The 19,268-nt window shown below is 43.1% G+C and overlaps 1 protein-coding gene across 1 annotated transcript in view; it reads right to left on the reverse strand.

Annotated features, from left to right (window-relative positions):
• Positions 1-2,968: 2,968 nt before the first annotated feature.
• The window catches only part of gna13a (guanine nucleotide binding protein (G protein), alpha 13a), a 74,248-nt gene continuing 57,948 nt past the window's right edge, over positions 2,969-19,268 (reverse strand). The window contains exon 3 of the mRNA XM_070874752.1: positions 2,969-3,767. Within this exon, the coding sequence (XP_070730853.1) occupies positions 3,195-3,767 (573 nt within the window). The 3' untranslated portion in view covers positions 2,969-3,194. The remainder of the gene's footprint in view (positions 3,768-19,268) is intronic.

Genomic DNA, 19,268 nt, shown 5'->3' on the forward strand with positions numbered 1-19,268 from the left:
AGCGGGGCGGGAGAGGAGGGAGCCGACCGAACGCGGGGGGGGGGGGGGGGATAAGAGAGAGAGAGGGAAGGGAGCCGACGAACGCAGGAGGGAGAGCCGACCGAACCGCGGGAGGGAGCCAGCCGACCGAACGCGGGAGGGGGGGGGGAGGAGAGAGAGAGGAGGGAGCCGGCCGAATGCGGGGGGGGGGGGGGAGCCGACCGAACGCGGGGAGGGGAGGGGGGGGGGGGGGGGGGGGGGAGAGAGAGAGAGAGAGAGAGAGAGAGAGAGAGAGAGAGGGAAGGGAGCCGATGAACGCAGGAGGGAGAGCCGACCGAACGCGGCGGGGGGAGGGAGAGAGAGAGAGAGAGCCGACGAACGCGGGAGGGAGCCGACCGAACGCGGGGGGGGGGGAGGAGAGAGAGAGAGAGCCGACAAACGCGGGAGGGAGAGAGCCGACCGAACGCGGGGGGGGGGGGGGGGGGGATCCGACCGAACACAAGGGGTGGGGGGGTGGGGAGGGAATGGAGTCGTTCCAGACGGCTGGCGGGAAAGAGAGAAGGCTGCAGGAAGCCTCAGAAATTGAGGAGCCATTTCCCAACGGCAAAAGGGGGAGGTCGTCGGGAAACGGCTGCCTCAACTTTGAGGCTTCCTGCACCCTTCTCTCTGCTACAAGAAGCCTCTGTGCTGATGGCAATGTACTTTTATTAAAAAATGTTCAAAAACTAAACAGCTACAAAGAACTACAAAAATGGCCGAGTGCCAATGTTTTTTTCACACTGAGCATGTGCGAACGCTCCAACACGCACGTGCAGCGTTGCCGGCAGGAAAAAAACTAATTTAAATAGTACCCGCCCCCTCCCACTTACAAAATCGGCGCGAGTTGGCTCCGCCCCCCTGGGCGGCGCGCCAAGCAGACAAGGAGCTGCAGAACGCTCCAGAATCGCTCGTTTTTTTTTTTCCGGCGCCGTTTTAGGCGCGAAAAACGGACGCCCAGCTCGGAGGGGCACCCGTTTTTTATCATGTGGAAACTTGGGCCCATTAACTCTATTTATCTCTTCACAGATGGTGCCTGACCTGTTGTCTATTTCGAGCATGTTCTGTTTTATTCCAAATTCACAAATTCCAAACAACTACTCAGTTATGGCTGGTCTTAGAAATTACCTGTCAAACTGACTGTCTGGAGGCCTGTAGTCACTGAACTGACTGCTAAGCTTTGATCAAAACCATTGAAAGACAAAACCTGGGTGGAACTGACTGCATAGATCTGCAAATGCCACAGTAACATTGGAAATATACTATGCATTATCAAGTCTGTAGAGTAACCAACATTAAACACAGCATGTAAGAAAATTTTAAAAACATTTGTAGATTTATAAAACTATTCAAAGAGAGGTCATTAAGCAACACATTACTATACAAGTGTGGCAAGCCTGATATTCAACAAAGTCAGGTAGTCAAGGAAAGACGTGGCACTGTAGGTACACCAGGGTTAGAATTTACTACTGTCTGACAGCCCCAACATTAATTGAGGTAAATGTTTAAACAAAGGCATTACCACTAAAATAGATGACAGCAGCACAATTTGTTTCATGTAAGCTGCAGTTCAGAAATCCCACCAGTGGTGCAGATTAGGTTCTTTGTCATCTACAATTACCATTTAAAGGTTTCACATACTAAACCCAGTATTAACAACCCTAACTTGTAACAAAAGTATCAAAAAAAATGCTTTTGCACTGTACATTGTATGTTTCTAAATTTAGTAAGGCTTCTGTTAGTAATTACTGACCAACTGAAAAGGGGTTTGCAGATACACTAGTGAATTCTAAACCCTGAATTCAAATAGAACGTATTTAAAACCAATTATAAAAGTACAACTGTTTAAAAAGCAAATATTTTATCCATGATCAGCATTGCAAAAAATGTATTTTGGCGCGCTGCAGTTTTTAGAAAGTGAAACCTAATTTTCCACATCTCATCTTTGAAAAAAAGCAGTAATAAATCATAGATTAATGACAAATTTATGAATTATGTCATTATTATTTTAAATAAACAGCAGGGTTATTTCAGGCATAGAGCAATATCAAATACCTCAATACCAAGACAAATTATTCAGCTACAATTTGCATTGAAGAGCTCTTGGGTTCAATTATAAAATAGCTCTCATTGCTCAATATTAAGTTTAATGGTGCTTTTACAGAGGTGTGATCCACAGGCCAAATACACAGCTGTTAATCACGCTTTAATAAAAGTTTAGCTTAAATCAGAAGCTTTCATAAAGTGGCCAATGAACACTTTTTGTCATGTTTTAGTAATTTTACAGTGGCACTATATAAGAGAATATTGGTTTACTGCTACAGGTTAGGATCAGTCAGTCAAGTAAGGCATGTTGTGCCTGCATTATTCAATCAAAAGAGTAACTTTTAGGTTAGGCCCCAGACTCCCATACAATTATGAAGCAATTCTGTAAAATTTGGCATTTATGTACAATTCCGATAAAATATTATGTAAACATTGCAAATGTTATGTAAATACTGTATTAGTTCTATAAAACTTCCATTGGGGAGAGGTTTCACATACTAAATCCAATATTAACAATCTTAACTTGTACAAATTGTGACTGCTTCACATTTCAATAGGTTACATATGTACCACTCTGACTACTGCACCTATCAGTAGTAAACCAAATAGCAAAATTTTAAACAATCTTGAGAAGATTTTGAACGTGACAAAAGCAAATTTCACTTCCAACGGGAATATTTAAAGTCAAGATGTTGCTAACCTGTTTCAGTAATACTCAAAAAAAATTTTTTGAATAAATAATGACTTTTGCTTTGTAATAGCCCTTTTTGTTGGGGGTGGGGGAGGGGGGAGAAAGAGGGAGAGAAGAGATATTAACTAGACACAATCCCCACATTGAATACCACAGCTTTGCATTATCTGGCAATGTTTCACATATCTTCATTTTTGAAGAAACAAGATCGTAAACTTTGTCGGGTTGCCGAAGTGTACACTTTAATTAGAATACCCTCAGTAAAACCAACTGGTAGCAAAAGCAATTGCAAGGCCAAAGTCTGGAAAATAAATTTGGCATTAATCTGGTTGAGCAGTTTACAGCAGCTGCCTCAAGTTTCTGAAGGAACTGTAACCTTAATCCCACTCTGGTGTAAGCTGCTGTCAGTGCCAGAAATTAAAAGTAACAAAGTAACTGGACGTCACTGGAGCATCAGCTGCTTAAGGTTGTCATGGAGGATAGTGTCCTTGACGTCGCGGAAGACCAGACGGATGTTTTCGGTGTTAATGGCGGTGGTGAAGTGATGGTAGAGTGGTTTGTGCTGCTGTTCTCGGCGTTTGTCGCGAAAGCACTGCACAAGGAACTGTTGGACATCAGAGAGCTCATGGGGGTTTCCCTCATATTGAGGAAAGTAGTCTCTGATGCTGACAGTTTTAACCTTCTCCTCCAGCAAGTCCGTCTTATTAAGGAAAAGAATGATGGAGACATTGCTAAAGACCCTGTTGTTGACTATCGTCTCGAAGATGTTTAGAGACTCACTCAGGCGATTCGTCTGCCGGTCCTCCATGAGCACCTGGTCAAATTCACTTGATGACACCAGGAAGAGAATGGAAGTCACGCCATCAAAGCACTCAAACCAACGTCTTCGCTCTGACCTTTGTCCACCTACGTCCACCATCTTGAAGGGCACATTTTTTATTTCAAAGTCGTATTCGTGAATTCCCTTAGTGGGCCTTCGTGCTAGTAGAATGTCCTGTTGTGTTGGAAGATATTCCTAAAGAAGAAAACAGAGTTAAATTATTACTGGATGCAGGTGATACAGTTTTAGACAAAATCTAACCAATTATGATACAAAAGCATATAACTACCGCTTAAACAAATATTTTGTATCAGTGTTTACGGTAGAGGACACTAACAATATTCAAGGGGCTTTGGGGGCGGGCAGAGGAACTTAACACAATCACAATCACTAAGGAGGTGGTACTCAGTAAGATAAAGGGACTAAAGGCAGATAAATCCCCTGGACCTGATGGCTTGCATCCTCGGGTCTTAAGAGAAGTAGCAGTAGGGATTGTAGATGCCTTGGTTGTTATTTACCAAAATTCCCTGGATTCTGGGGAGGTCCCAGCAGATTGGAAAACTGCAAATGTAACGCGCCTATTCAAAAAAGGAGGCAAACAAAAAGCAGGAAACCATAGACCAGTTAGCCTAACATCTGTGGTTGGGAAAATGTTGGAGTCCATTGTTAAAGAAGCCGTAACAGGACATTAGGAAAAGCAACATTTGGTCAGGCAGAGTCAGCATGGATTTATGATGGGGAAGTCACGTTTGACAAATTTGCTGGAATTCTTTGAGGATGTAACGAACAGGGTGGATAATGGGGAACCAATGGATGTGGTGTATTTGGACTTACAGAAGGCATTTGACAAGGTGCCACACAAAAGGTTATTGCACAAGATAAAAGTTCACAGGATTGGGGGTAATATATTAGCATGGATAGAAGATTGGCTAACTAACAGGAAACAGAGTCAGGATAAATGGTTCATTCTCTGATTGGCAATCAGTAACGAGTGGGGTGCCCCAAATATTTACAATCTATATTAACGACTTGGAAGATGGGATTGAGTGTAACATAGCCAAGTTTGCTGACGATACAAAGATGGGAGGAAAAGCAATGTGTGAGGAGGACATTAAAAAGCTGTAAAAGGACATAGACAGGCTAAGTGAGTGGGTAAAAATTTGGCAGGAGTATAATGTTGGAACGTGTGAGGTCATGCACTTTGGCAGAAAAAAATCAAAGAGCAAGTTATTATTTAAATGGAGAAAGATTGCAAAGTGCTGCAGTACAGCGGGACCTGGGGGTACTTGTGCATGAAACACAGAAGGATAGTATGCAGGTACAGCAAGTGATCAGGAAGGCCAATGGAATCTTGGTCTTTATTGCAAAGGGGATGGAGTATAAAGGCAGGGAAGTTTTGTTACGGCTGTACAGGATATTGGTGAGGCCACACCTGGAATACTGCGTGCAGTTTTGGTTTCCATATTTATGAAGGGATGTGTTTGCTTTGGAGGCAGTTCAGAGAAGATTTACTAGGTTGATTCCAGGGATGCAGGGGTTGACTTATGAGGAAAGGCTGAGTAGTTTGGGCCTCTACTCATTGGAATTCAGAAGAATGAGAGGTGATCTTATCAAAACGTGTAATATTATGAGGGGGCTTGACAAGGTGGATGCAGAGAGGATGTTTCCATTGGTGGGGGAGACGAGAACTAGAGGGCATGATCTTAGAATAAGGGGCCGCCCATTTAGAACTGAGCCGAGGAGAAATTTCTTCTCTGAGGCTTGTGAATCTGTGGAATTCGCTGACTCAAAGCTGTGGAAGCTGGGACATTAAGTAAATTTAAGACAGTTTCTTAAATGATAAGGAGATAAGGGATTATGGCGGAGCAGGCGCGAGGGGCCATATGGCCTACTCCTGCTCCTATTTCTGATGTTCTTATGTTCTTAGTGATAAATTAGAGAGTCCATTTTATGACATACCATAGCTCCTATTTAGTGACAATGTCCATAAATATATCATAAAACTGAATCTTATTTAATCCTTAGAATGCCGGGAATTTTCAGGCTTCCTGCGTTGCGTGAGCTTCAGCGCCTGCACTAGTTTTTTTTAAAAACAGCTGTCAGTCGATTTCTATACAAAGAATCGCAGGCACAGCCCACGTCTTAGTCTGATCATGCCATCCTTCAAACTTAAAATTGAATCACCAAACCTTATACCCTCATTAAGAAACCATGTGGCAAGGTGAAGCAGATCACAAATACATACCCCTGCTCAAGGAGGACGCTGAAACTAACAGCAGCAGCCCTGCAGAATCAGACCCAATAGCTGCCGACTAATAGCTACTTCAAATGCTGCTGATGGCCATGATGATTTTTTTTTGAGGGGCACATACAACAAGGTAAAACTTTGATTTGTATTATTTTTTTATCTGGACCTCACATTTGAAAAAAATATCAAGCATGAATTCCAAAATTTGGTAAATAAGTTACTGGTTTTACGTGAAGCCTTGAATGTATTTATAAAATGTCAGTGAGAAATTAAGTATGCAAAGCAGAACTCAAGGTCACCTTGACAGCAATTGGCTAATCAAAGATCGTTTCATCAGAACCAAAGGAGTTCCCCATTTATTTAGAAATGGCCTACATCATGACAAGAAAGGAAATGCTAATCACAACTGTCAGCAAGTAAAAGCAATCATACATATGGATTAAGCAGTCTCTTTGCCCACCCACAAACTAGCGTTGTTAGGTGCTTTTATGCTGATGTTTCAGTTTGGATTTTAGGATATCGGTGACCGTGAGCCAGCTTTTACAATTATTCCACCTCTCATACCACTTTCATACTCAAATCCTGTTATAATGGGTCGACAGATTCTGCTGCTGGAATAGGACTTAGCAGTATAAACACAATAATGGTTCTTAGAATCCAATCAAAAACACTGCCAATATAGAAGCGTTTTTTAATTGCCTGTCAAAAGGCAACTGGGTGCCAGTTACTGGACAGTATCATGTCATGGTTTGAAAAATATTAAAATAAATTATCAATGGGAAAACTGCGGAGGTGTATGTTAACAGAATGCAACACAAGGTTATACTGGCAGATGATGTGACAGTTTGTACAATGTAGACTGTTCCAGGAACCAAATCTTAATGCCCCACCATTTACAATTATCAATATGGGTTGGTTTTGTGGCATCACATTTGGGCAAACACCTCTAATTTCAACAGTCATGAGTTAAACAAGCTGTTTGGTAGTTACTAATTGACCATTTACTTTATCACTGATGACAGCTTTGCCATCTTTGGCTGAGCAACAACATAAACCAGGACTGCCAAATCTAAAACAATGCATAGCACCAAAACAGCTAATTTTGGTAGGTGCCTCCAGTAGAAACTCTGTTGTATGAGGTAGCCATTATGGCTATTGGCAAGTGAGAATGACTGAACATCCTATCCCTTACTTTGACATCTAAAGTTTCCATCCTCATCTAGATAGAACAAACTTGTAATCATATAGAATTTTTCGCAGCTTCAAGATGTCCCAAAGCACTTCAGTCAATTAAGTACTTTTGAAGTGTAGTCACTGTTGTAATGTCGGGAAACACGGCAGCCATTTTGCACATATCAAAGTTCCACAAACAACAATGAGATAAACGACCAGATAATCTGTTCTTGGTAGTGTTGGTTGAGGGATAAATTACGGCCAGGACACATACTTTTAAGATAAAAAAGTAGCATTCAACAATACATCTAAACCAAAACTGCCTTTATGTATAACCCTTTACTTATTCTCAGATGCAGTTGACAGGTGTTTGTGGGAGATGGAAGAGGGAGGAAAAAAGATATAATGCAAGGAGGAATCAGGAATAAAAAGGATGCAAGTATAGCATACTATAAGAAACATTGCTGAAATGGCTTCTCAAGTGCATTCACAGAATACATTCAAATAGTTCAAACCAAATTCAGCTTCAAATTTTTATTAAAATAATGTTCCAATACAGGAATGCTGAAAGCAGAGAGAATGCTTTTAATGTGTGACACAGCACCCCAAATTCCACTCTGCTTTGTGTTAACTGTTTGCCTAGTTTCTATATGCTTTGCACAATTTATAATCAGCATATAGTGGCAGCTCTGTATGTTTTTTAAACTACCTACAAGATTCCAAACAACACTAAAATCTATGTATTTGGGTGGCTTGGTGCTGGTGCTCAGATATTGCATTAATAAAGCAATGAGCCTCAGTCAAGTCTACAGTGCCCCACAGTTACCAATTTTAGCTGGGCTGTTGTGGAACTGTGCTAGGGAAAAGAAGCTTGAGGAGGCAAACTGCTTGATTCAACTTGGGTTATTCTCATACATCTAATACAAGTTTTACAACAGTACTGGCACGGACTGGGATGCATACCCATTCTCTCAACCATCGATCTGATATGCAAATCAGTAAGACCGGGATCAGAAAGAGAAACAAGTATTTTCCAAATTCTGAATCAAAAATATGTCTGGAATCAAAAAAAGTAAACCAATCCCATCTCAGAGGTTGGTCTTCAGACAGCCAATATAAACTGTCTACAGTTCCATAAGGTAATCTCCATACTGCTTCCTATTCATTCATACCATTGATCCTCAACTCCCTAAATTATTTGCCTTCCTCTCCAACAGAAATTCCCCTTTGCCACTTTATCTACAACTGAGAAGATGGATGGGCATTCTGAACATTCAGCTCTGTCCCAGCACTTTGAAACTGAAACCAGAGATTTCAAGACAGTATCCAGGATAACTCATTGATTTTCTCTGCACGGAAAACACTTGGCTTCCACTCTTCAGTACCCCAAATATGGCACTGCTAAGATTAGAAACTTACAGGAAAAAGGGCACATAGCCATGTTTATATCATTTACCACCAAGACACATTGCAATGTGTCACATATATAGCGTAACCTTGAATCTGTCAAAAATAGAAACAGAGCAGCTCCTTCCAATCGAGCAAAATGATTTGATTATTGTGCAGCACTGTAATCCAGGATAAACAAAGTACAACATTGAAAATCAGGAACATTAAAGTAAAAAACAAAACTTGAGTGAGGTAGGGGCAGCAAGGCACTAACTCCAGTAACATGTTTCTAGTTAAGCAACCCTCTTAAACTATTAAATAAAAACAGAAACTGCTGGAAACATTTAGCAGGTCAGGCAGCATCTGTGGAGAAAGGAAGATAGTGTTAACTTTTCAGGTCGATGACCTTTCATCAAAATCCCACTCCACAAGAATAGGGAGCGTGGTTTTCAGCCTCCCTCACTTTTTAAAGCATTTTTTTGCAAATTTGCTGCCAGGATTAGTAACTAAGTGATGCTGTAGTAAATTGAAAAAGGACAGAGGCGACAGCCATAAAAGGTGAAAACTGAGGAAAATCTTCCTCCTGACAATTCCTGGAACAGCGACTGGAAAATAATCAGCTATCCTTGCATATGCTGTCAATAAAAATTTGCTGTGAAATGCCCGACAGACACAACAATTGTATGCCAGCATGATCGGTTGGCCTTCATATTACTATATGCATTTTTGCCAATTTTCTCTCTGCTCCTGAAGGCACCAACTCTTGCTGGCTTAAGATTGCACAGTACTGGAAGTGCTTTGATACATCAGACAGTGGTCATTCACCATGCATGAACCCAACACACTTCCAGAATGGTTCAATGGGGAGCAATCAGAATCAGGAGTCATACCCAATTTTCTTCTCCCTAACCTGGGCTCTTGAGGCTACTGTAGTGTTCCTATTATCTTGTTTGGGATAAACTAACCCAGCACAAACCAGGATCAAACCTGGTCTGTTTGCATTAGTAATTCAACACTTTGATGAGATCAGCCATTATGGGCAACATAGATCTTTAGTGACCTTGCTATGGACTTGAAATAACTTCTAACTTGGCATTAAGATCATTGGTTTTGCCTGTGCACCTTTTTATGCATTTTCTTTTTACTCACTCATGTTGAATGGCAGATAGCTCAGTGGGTTGAGTGCTTGACTGAGGATTAAAAACTCCTAAGTTTGAATCCAACAAGGTTCATCTTTCTGAGGTGGATAAAATGAGTGCAGAGCATGACACTTAATATACTCCTTTGTAGGCAGGGCTAGAAATTCGGTTGGTTAGCCTCCTGCTGCGAACTTCGGTTAAGGTTTAGCGACGGCGCTGACAGTTTGTGCTGTGCTCACTAGCACCGCCCACTCGCTGACGTCACTGAGTGTGCAACGCCACCCACAGTGCCATATTTGCAAAATTCAGTCTTTCATCTGGCGCGGAGAGCATCGGGGAAAGCAGGTCCAGCGATGATCCTGGGCGATATCGTCCGGAGTGCAAGGTAAATGCTGAAATTTCACTTTTTCAACTTTTATTTATTTGTTGCAGTTATGGGGAAGTGTGGGTGAAGTTTATTGAATTTTTCAACAGGATTTTTTTTCCATCTTCATCAAAACTTGAGTAGGCCTCCTGTCCTATCGTCCCGTTAGCACCGAAGAGACGTGTGGAACGCTTCTCTTAGCGCTCCATTCTCCTCTTGGGGCGATACAACTGAATATTCCACTTTGAGGCTCGGTTAAGGTAGCGCCCCGGTGTTGTCACCGCCTCAAATCGGGCAATACCAAATTTCTAGCCCATGGCTAACTGGTTAGAAATGAAGTGGTATTTGCACCAACAATACAGGAAAAGAAATTTGAGACAACATTTTGTCCTGCTTGATTTTACATAATTGCAGCTTCCCAATGCAACCTGGTCCTCCATGTTTATACATATTCCTCTGCGTTGCAGCATCAACTCCCTCCCCCCACCAGAGAGCCGGTAATCTGTATAATCAGACAAATCATTGAAACTGACAAGAACTTCGCTCTTCTGCAGTAATTACACTGTAAAATTCCCCACTAAAAGTTAAACTCAAAAGGATTAGGTGTAACTCGGGTTTTGACAGTTATTACTGCTAAACAAATGTAATGGGACAGGGCAACTAATTTTAATGTTGTGCAGTGTGACATTTGGATATTTTAATTAAAATTTAAGAAACTTTTCCAAAACATTTTTTTTTTATAAAGTTTATCCATCTTTATTTCAGGTTTGCCTTTTTCCCATGCAAGAGCCCCAAATCTTGGTTTTGCTCTAACTAATTTTAAAGCGAATTTTGAGAGCTTACTCACTTCCTGTTCAGTATGAGAATTCTGCCCTTTGATTGGCTGCTTAGACAGCCCGTTAACATCACAGAAGTTCGCACAAGGGGATCCCTACTACAGCTTGTTGATTTGAATTGAAGGTCGGATAACCCAAAGTTCTGAACATAGGGATCGCAAGAAATTTGTGCGAAGCGTACTTTGGGGCCAGCAGTAAACACCTTCACTTTAAGGGTATGTAAGAGTAGTCTAGGATTAATTGTCCTCCCTGTAAAAGTGTGTCGGGTCTTTGCTGAATACCTCACTGGGAACAGCCACGGTCAGAAACTCAACAAGTGGGACTACAACACAAACCCATATCTGACCACCCCATGGTGCAATACATTTCTAGTGCAATACCATCATGCCACCTACCCACATAATTTAACAGTTTGTGCAGAGTAACAGGCAGCCACCAGTTCTTGGTCATGCCTTTGTAATATAGGTTGAACCATAGACCCTCACGGTTGACAGTGCCAAAGGCCTTTGTAAGGTCAAAGAAGTCCATGTATAAGAGCTGGCGCCGTTTCCTGCATTTTTCCTGTAGCTGTCGCGCTGCAAAAATCATGTCCGTTGTGCCCCGTAGGGGACGAAATCCACACGGTGACTCCGGGAGGAGCTCCTCGGCCACAGGGAGAAGACGGTTGAGGAGGACTCTAGCGACAACTTTCCCAGTGGCTGATAGCAGGGAGATTCCTCTGTAGTTGCCGCAGTCGGACTTGTCCCCTTTTTTAAAGATGGTCACGATCACTGCATCCCTGAGAACTCTTGGCATGCTCTCCTCCCTCCCAATGAGAGCGATGAGGTCATGTATTCGCGCCAACAGTGCCTCTCCGCCATACTTTAGTGCCTCAAATCTACCACCAAGCTCATGGTCTACAGGGCTGTAATAATACCTGCCCTCCTGTATGGCTGAGACATGGACCATGTACAGTAGACACCAAGTCGCTGGAGAAATACCACCAACCATGTCTCCGCAAGATCCTACAAATTCCCTGGGAGGGCAGATGCACCAATATTAGTGTCTTCGACCAGGCCAACATCCCCAGCATTGAAGCACTGACCATACTTGATCAGCTCAGCTGGGCAGGCCACATTGTCCACATGCCAGATAGGAGACTCCCAAAGCAAGCGCTCTACTCATAACTCCTTCATGGCAAATGAGCCAAAGGTGGGCAGAGGAAACGTTACAAGGACACCCTCAAAGCCTCCCTGATAAAGTGCAACATCCCCACCAACACCTTGGAGTCCCTTTCCAAAGACCGTCCCAAGTGGAGGAAGTGCATCCGGGAGGGCGCTGAGCACCTCGAGTCTCATCGCCAAGAGCATGCAGAAATCAAGCGCAGGCAGTGGAAAGAGCGTGCGGCAAATCTGTCCCACTCACCCCTTCCCTCAACGACTATCTGTCCCACCTGTGACAGGGACTGTGGTTCTTGTATTGGACTGTTCAGCCACCTAAGAACTCATTCTAAGAGTGCAAGCAGGTCTTCCTCGATTCCAAGGGACTGCCTATGATGACAGGTTGAACCGCCCATATCTGGCACTCTCGGGACCTGGCCTGTGCCGAATAAGGGATTTTGCCGGATAAACGGAGATCGGTGCTCCAGGCGGGCAGAGTGTCGGCGTAGCCACAAAGTCGGGGTGGAGGTCGGCCGTGTTCTGCGCATGCACCCCCAGCCACCAGAATCATGCTGGACAAGGGATGGTGCGTAAGGGAGTCCCGGATAAGGGAGGGCCAACCTGCAGTTGCTATAAACCATAAACAAATTTGTGTTCTACTACATTTAGGCACACATCCTGGAATCCATTTTAAAAAGGTCATCTATTCCAAAATAATAATCTGATGCACCCAACATTTTGCATACAACTATCAATAGACTTGCAAAACACAGAATGATCTTTTAACTACATCAATACTATTATGTAGATTTTAAGAACACAAGAAATAGGAGGAGTAGGCCACACAGTCCATTGAGCATGCTCTGGCATTCAATAAGATGACTGATCTATATCAACTCCACTTTCCCAACCTATCCCCATATCCCTCGACTCCTTTAGAGTTCGAATGTCTATCAATCTCAGTCTTGAATATACTCAATGACTAAGCATCCACAGCCCTCTGGGATAGATAATTCCTAAGATTCACAATCCTGAATGAAGAAATTTCTCACTTCAGTCCTAAATGGCCAACCACGTACCCTTATTCTGAGACTATGACTATGTTCTAGACATTGTGATGTCTGACTCTGCCCAAATAATCATTTTGACAATGTAATCAGATCAAAACTAGATCACCTGTTGTTAAATTGATGCTATACTGTACAGTACGAAAGTTCACAAATCCCTCCAAAAATACCCAAAAAAGCTTCTGTACAAACTTTAAGCACACAGCGTCACTTGGTCTTGTAACCACAGCAAATTCAGACTGCCAAAGAAAATGGATACTGCTCCCAACCATGGAAGTTTTCAGATTTTTGAAGAAATAAGCATTTTTAACTTTGCAAGGAATATGCTGTTATTCAAAACTATAACATCTTTGCATCAGTGAAGGGCTCAATTATTTGTTTAAGCTTTTGTTTTGGATGCAAATCCAGGACAAGCATTGCTCTGAACATGAATCTCATTTACATGCAAATATATGCAGATGCAGCTGACTGCCGAGTGGAGTACTGGCAGTGGCAACACGCATTTCTAACTGATCTAACTAAATACACGATTAATGGAGTATTTGGAGGCAGAAAATTCCCCTTATATGAACCACACACTTCATATCCAATAAGCGCACACAGTTACAGAAGAAGCACTTGAGCCAGTTTAATACTCTCACTGGAATCAAGAATCAATAGCATAACCTGTCAAACAAAAGTTTGAGGATCAGGAATTCACCCCAATTTATACTGTGGAATAATTTCCACAGGAACGGATTACACAATTCATGCAGTTGCGTGTTCTATATTTTCTTGTTTGCACTAGAGGGTGGATCCAGCAACCAGCACCAACCTCAAAATATAGTATCACGTGAAGAATTTGATTATACGCATTTTGCTCAAGTTATGAATGTGACTTGAAGACAACAGTTAGTGCAAAAACAAGCACTTGGAGTTGCTGATCGGGCAAGTTTGTAACTTCACTTTGCTAGTTGCAGACTTTCACTGAGGTTGAGCTCAATCTGCATAGCCCAATGCGAAAAATCACTGATGAGCTTTATAGGCAGCAAGAAAAAAAGCATCCCGGAGAGCAATCACATTTACATTTTATAAGATTATGAATTGGGATTCTACACAGAATGTGCTGAAGAAAACAGATTATTTTCCAATCAAGTATGACACAACTACATGCTACAATGACACTTATAAGTTTGTCAAAAGAGAGGTACGCTTTGGGCAAAGTCGATCTGATTAAAAATAGTAATATCTGATTAAAAATAAAATGACATTTCTGCCGACTGTCTGCTCAAGGGCCTTAATAACAATGATCATTACTTGTGACAGCCAAATTCAGCGTATAGTTTAGAGTCAATAAATGTACTTTTACAAAGTTAAAATCTTGACTTACATTACACAGCTGATTCAGTACCTTCGATTTCCTCTCGATTGCTTAGCTTGGAAAGGCAACACAAAATCATTCAAACCATATGGTTTGATTCCTGGCCTGTACTGATTTAACCAGGGTGGCAGTAGGACAAATTGGCTTCAGTGTCCAGCACTGGAGAAGGGAAAGAACAACAAGCTAGGGCTCCTGTTTCTGATTGTGATCCAGTGATTTCACCTGGAAACTGCACCTGTAACCATCAGGTGAATTCCATCCCTGATCACTGCCCAGTGACCAACAACTTGCATTTATATAGCGCCTTTAACGCAGTAAAAACGTCCTGTGATTCTTCACAGGAGCGTTAATAAACAAAATATGACACCGAGCCACATAAGGAGAAATTAGGGCTGATGACCAAAAGCTTGGTCACAGAGGTGGGTTTTAAGTTGAGCATTGTTGAAAACTGTATGTAGGCAAAGTGAGGACAAGGCAATCCTCTGCCTCCAGTAACTGGCTAGTTTAGAAATGTCAGACATTTACCTGTGAATACATTTCGCAACTCAAAAGTGGTAATTATTTGACATAGTAACTTTACAAAACTTTACTCATTAGCAACTTTCAGATTGACCATATGTTGAGACCACCTGGCTCCTACTGTTTACACTACTAAATTGGGTTCCCTTATTCCAGAAGAGTCTTGGACCTTGTGGGGAGGCCGGCTGATGAGGTGGGTGTGGAAAAGATCTGAAGGGAGCTTGCACCTTTTTTTGTCTGCTGCCGATTCTCCTCTACTTCTCCGAACTTTTTATATTGTTATTATTTCAGTTTTTCTGCATACTTCCTGCTCATATTTTTTTCCCTGCTTCACTTGACCATTTTCACATGTTCTTTTTAAGCCTTTTTCCTTTCAGGTGTACATAAAAGATCCCACGGTACTAAGAAGCGGAGCAGGGGAGTTCGCACTTTCTTTACTGAAACTGACCATGAGAATACTCACTGAACATTCGAGATCTACTTGCAGGTAGAGTCAGTTGTGATCAGGCATGGATTTGTCTGAGATTTGGGTCAGAATTTGAATGAGCAGAATTCCAAAGGTATCGATACTCTTCCCCCCCCCCCCCCCCCGCCCACCGCTCCTCAACAGACAAGACTGGTGATCCCAGGCAATGTGCTTTGTGAAACATACACTGGGAATATACTCCACTTGCTGAAAAGCTAACATTTTAACCTTCTGCTATCTTACCAGCCCAATATGGTGATTGAATGATCCACTGTAGGGGTATAGATGCCTGGACTAATGATCCAGGGCAGCAAGTTCAAATTCCACCATGGCAGCTGGGGAATTTAAATTCAGTTAATTAAATAAATCTGGAATAAAAGCTAGCGTCAGTAATGGTGACCATGAAACTACCGGATTGTTGTAAAACCCCGTCTGCTCCCTTTAGGGAAGGAAATCTGCCAACCTTACCTGGTCTGGCCTATGTGTGACTCCAGATCCACAGCAATGTGACTGACTCTTAAATGGCCTAGCAAGCCACTCAGAAATTAATAATAATAAAACCGGATGGACATCCCAGCATTGACCTCGGCACCGACTTCGGACACGACAACGGCACACCCAGTCCAGTCGACCTTGCAAAGTCTTCCTCACTAATATCTGGGGACTTGCCAAAATTAGGAGAGCAGTCACACAGACTAGTCAAGCAACAGTCTGACATAGTCATACTCACAGAATCATACCTTTCATCCAATGTCCCAAACTCCTCAATCACCATCCCTGGGTATGCCCTGTTCCACCAGCAGGACAGACCCACTAGAGGTGGCAGTACAGTGGTGTACAGTGGCCCTGGAAATCCTCAACATTGACTCTGGACCCCATGAAGTCTCATGGCTTCAGGTCAAGCATGGGCAAGGATACCTCCTGCTGAGTCCCACCTACTGCCCTCCCTCAGTTGAGTCCTGAAGGACATAGGTGCCAGATTGGGGCTGCAGCATGTGATGAGAGAACCAACACAAGGGGAAAAACCTACTTGACCTCGTCCTCACCCATCTACCTGTTGCAGATGTATCTGCCCATGCCAGCATTGGTAGCAGTGACCACCTCACAGTCCTTAAGGAGACAAAGACCAGTCTTCACACTGAGGACACCCTCCACTGTGTTGCGTGGGACTACTACCGTACTAAATGGGATAGATCCAGCAGCTCAAAATTGAACATCCAAGAGGCACTGTGGACCATCAGTAGCAGAATTGCACTCCACCACAATCTGTAACCTCATGGCCCGGTATATCCCTCACTCTATCATTACCATCAAGCCAGGGAACCAACCCTAGTTCAAGGAGGAGTGCACAAGAGCATGTCAGGAGCAGCACCAGGCACACCTAACAATGAGCGCATTGGATACAGGAAAGGCTATGGGCCCAGACAACATCCTGGCTGTCATGCTGAAGAACTAGCTGCGCCTCTAGCCAAGCTAGTCCAGTACAGCTACAACACTGGCATCTACCCGACAAAATGGAAAACTGCCCAGGTATGTCCTGTCCACAAAAAGTAAGACAAATCCAATCCAGTCAATTACCACTCCATCAGTCTACTCTCAATCATCAGCAAAGTGATGGAAAGCATCAACAGTGTTATCAAGTGGCACTTATTCACCAGTAACCCGTTCAGCAATGCTCAGTTTGGGTTTTGCCAGGACCACTCAGCTCAAGACCTCATTACAGCCTTGCTCCAAACATGGACAAAAAAGAGCTGAATTAATTAGAGGTGAGGCAAGAGTGACTGCCCTTGATATCAAGGCAACGTTTGACCGAGTGTGGCATCGAGGAGCCCAAGTAAAATTGAAGTCAATGGGAATCGGGGGGGAAAACTCTCCATTGGCTGCAGTCATACCTAGCACAAAGGAAGATAGTTGTGGTTGTTGGAGGTCAATCATCGCTGCAGGAGTTCGGGCAGTGTCCTAGACCCAACCATCTTCAGCTGCTTCATCAATAACCTTCCCTCGATCATAAGGTCAGAAGTGGAGCTGCTCACTGATGATTGCAGTGTTCAGTTCCATTCGCAACTCCTTAGTTAATGAAGCAGTCCATGCCCGCATGCAGCAAGGCCTGGACAATGTTCAAGCTTGGGCTGAGAAGTGGCAAGTAGCATTCATGCTACTCAAGTGCCGGGCAATGACTATCTCCAACTTGAGTGTCTAACCTCCGCCCCATGACAATCAACGGCATTACCATAGCCGAATCCCCCACCAGCAACACACCGGGGGTCACCACTGACCAGAAACTTAACTGGATCAGCCACATAACTGTAGCTGCAAGAGCGGGTCAGAGGCTGGGTATTCTGTGGTGAGTATCTCACCTCCTGACTCCCCAAAGCCTTTCCACCATCTACAAGGCACATGTCAGGAGCCTGATGGAATAATCTCCACTTGCCTAGATGAGTGCAGCTCTAACAACACAAGAAACTCGACATCATCCAGGACAAAACAGCCCGCTTGATCAGCACCCCATCCACCACCTTAAACATTCACTCCCTCCACCACCAGCATACCGTGGCTGCAGTGTGTACCATCTACAAGATGCACCGTAGCAACTTGCCAAGCTTTCTTCGACTGCACCTCCAAAACCTACGACCTCTACCACCTTGAAGGACATGGGCAGCAGGCGCATGAGAACACCATCACCTGCAAGTTCCCCTCCAAGTTGCACACCATCTGGATTTGGAAATATATCGCCGTTCCTTCATTGGCGCTGGGTCAACATCCTGGAACACCCTCTCTAACAGCGCTGTGGGAGTGAGTACCTTCACCACACGGATAGTAGCAGTTCAAGAAGGCAGCTCATCACCACCTTCTCAAGGGCAATTAGGGACGGGCAATAAATTTTGGCCTTGCCAGCGATACCCACATCCCGGAACGAATAACAAAAAATGCAAGACATAGAAGTGCTTTTGAGTTACTTCAGTCTCCTCAAAACACACATTGCAGCATTGATCACCAATAGATTCCTCAATTGCTAGAAAGCAAAGTCCAACAATTGTTACTTGCTTATTATATGGCTGCAGACTTTCACTCCCCTACCTCCTGAAGGCACGCTCATACGCTAGAGTATAATTTCATAGGCACTGGCAACCCTCCAGTACTTTGGCTATTCTTCATACGCCTCAGCAGAAAGTACTGGCAGGCTAGATGGAAGACAGCAAAACCACACCAAGTATTATACTCATCCACCATTCCAGTTGAAAACTGGATGCCCTTTCTAGTTGAAAACAAAAAAGGGGGTGGGGTCACTGGGTAGCAAATTAAAAATGGAAACTGTTTAAAAGTTGCAAAGATTAATCAGAACTGTTATAGCTTCAGTAAACAAATGCCGGAAAATGTTCACAGGCAGCCACAGATGATTGTTAAATTAATTTCCCACCAACAGAAAAAAGTCTTTGGTATGATCTTTTTTATTCTGTGTATATAGTTTATCTTTAATATGTGACCCAAAAGATCACAAAGTGTCTTTCAAGAAGTTTTGTCTTTCAATCTTTGTAAAAACTGCGGAGCATAAATGCATTGTACAGGATCTTTCCTCAGCCCCCCACCCCAATACAGTATGCAGGTTATAGTTGCAAAGCCAAATCAGAGTTGTAAACAGCAGGAAAGAAGGGTAAGCTACATTCAAAGTATATGAGGATACCACCATGGGTGGGTAATCTTGATTTCTTCATACCGTGCCACATCACTGAAACATGGGAGTTCGTAATCACAAGACAAATGCACTATAATGAATCAATTATTAAGGATTTCATAGCAGCGCATTTGGAAAGAGGTGACATGATAGGTCGAAGTCAGCATGGATTTGTGAAAGGGAAATCATGCTTGACAAATCTTCTGGAATTTTTTGAGGATGTTTCCAGTAGAGTGGACAAGGGAGAAGCAGTTGATGTAGTATATTTGGACATTCAGAAGGCTTTCGACAAGGTCCCACACAAGAGATTAATGTGCAAAGTT

This window comes from Pristiophorus japonicus, unplaced genomic scaffold, assembly GCF_044704955.1.
Source record: "Pristiophorus japonicus isolate sPriJap1 unplaced genomic scaffold, sPriJap1.hap1 HAP1_SCAFFOLD_951, whole genome shotgun sequence".
Taxonomy (NCBI): domain Eukaryota; kingdom Metazoa; phylum Chordata; class Chondrichthyes; family Pristiophoridae; genus Pristiophorus; species Pristiophorus japonicus.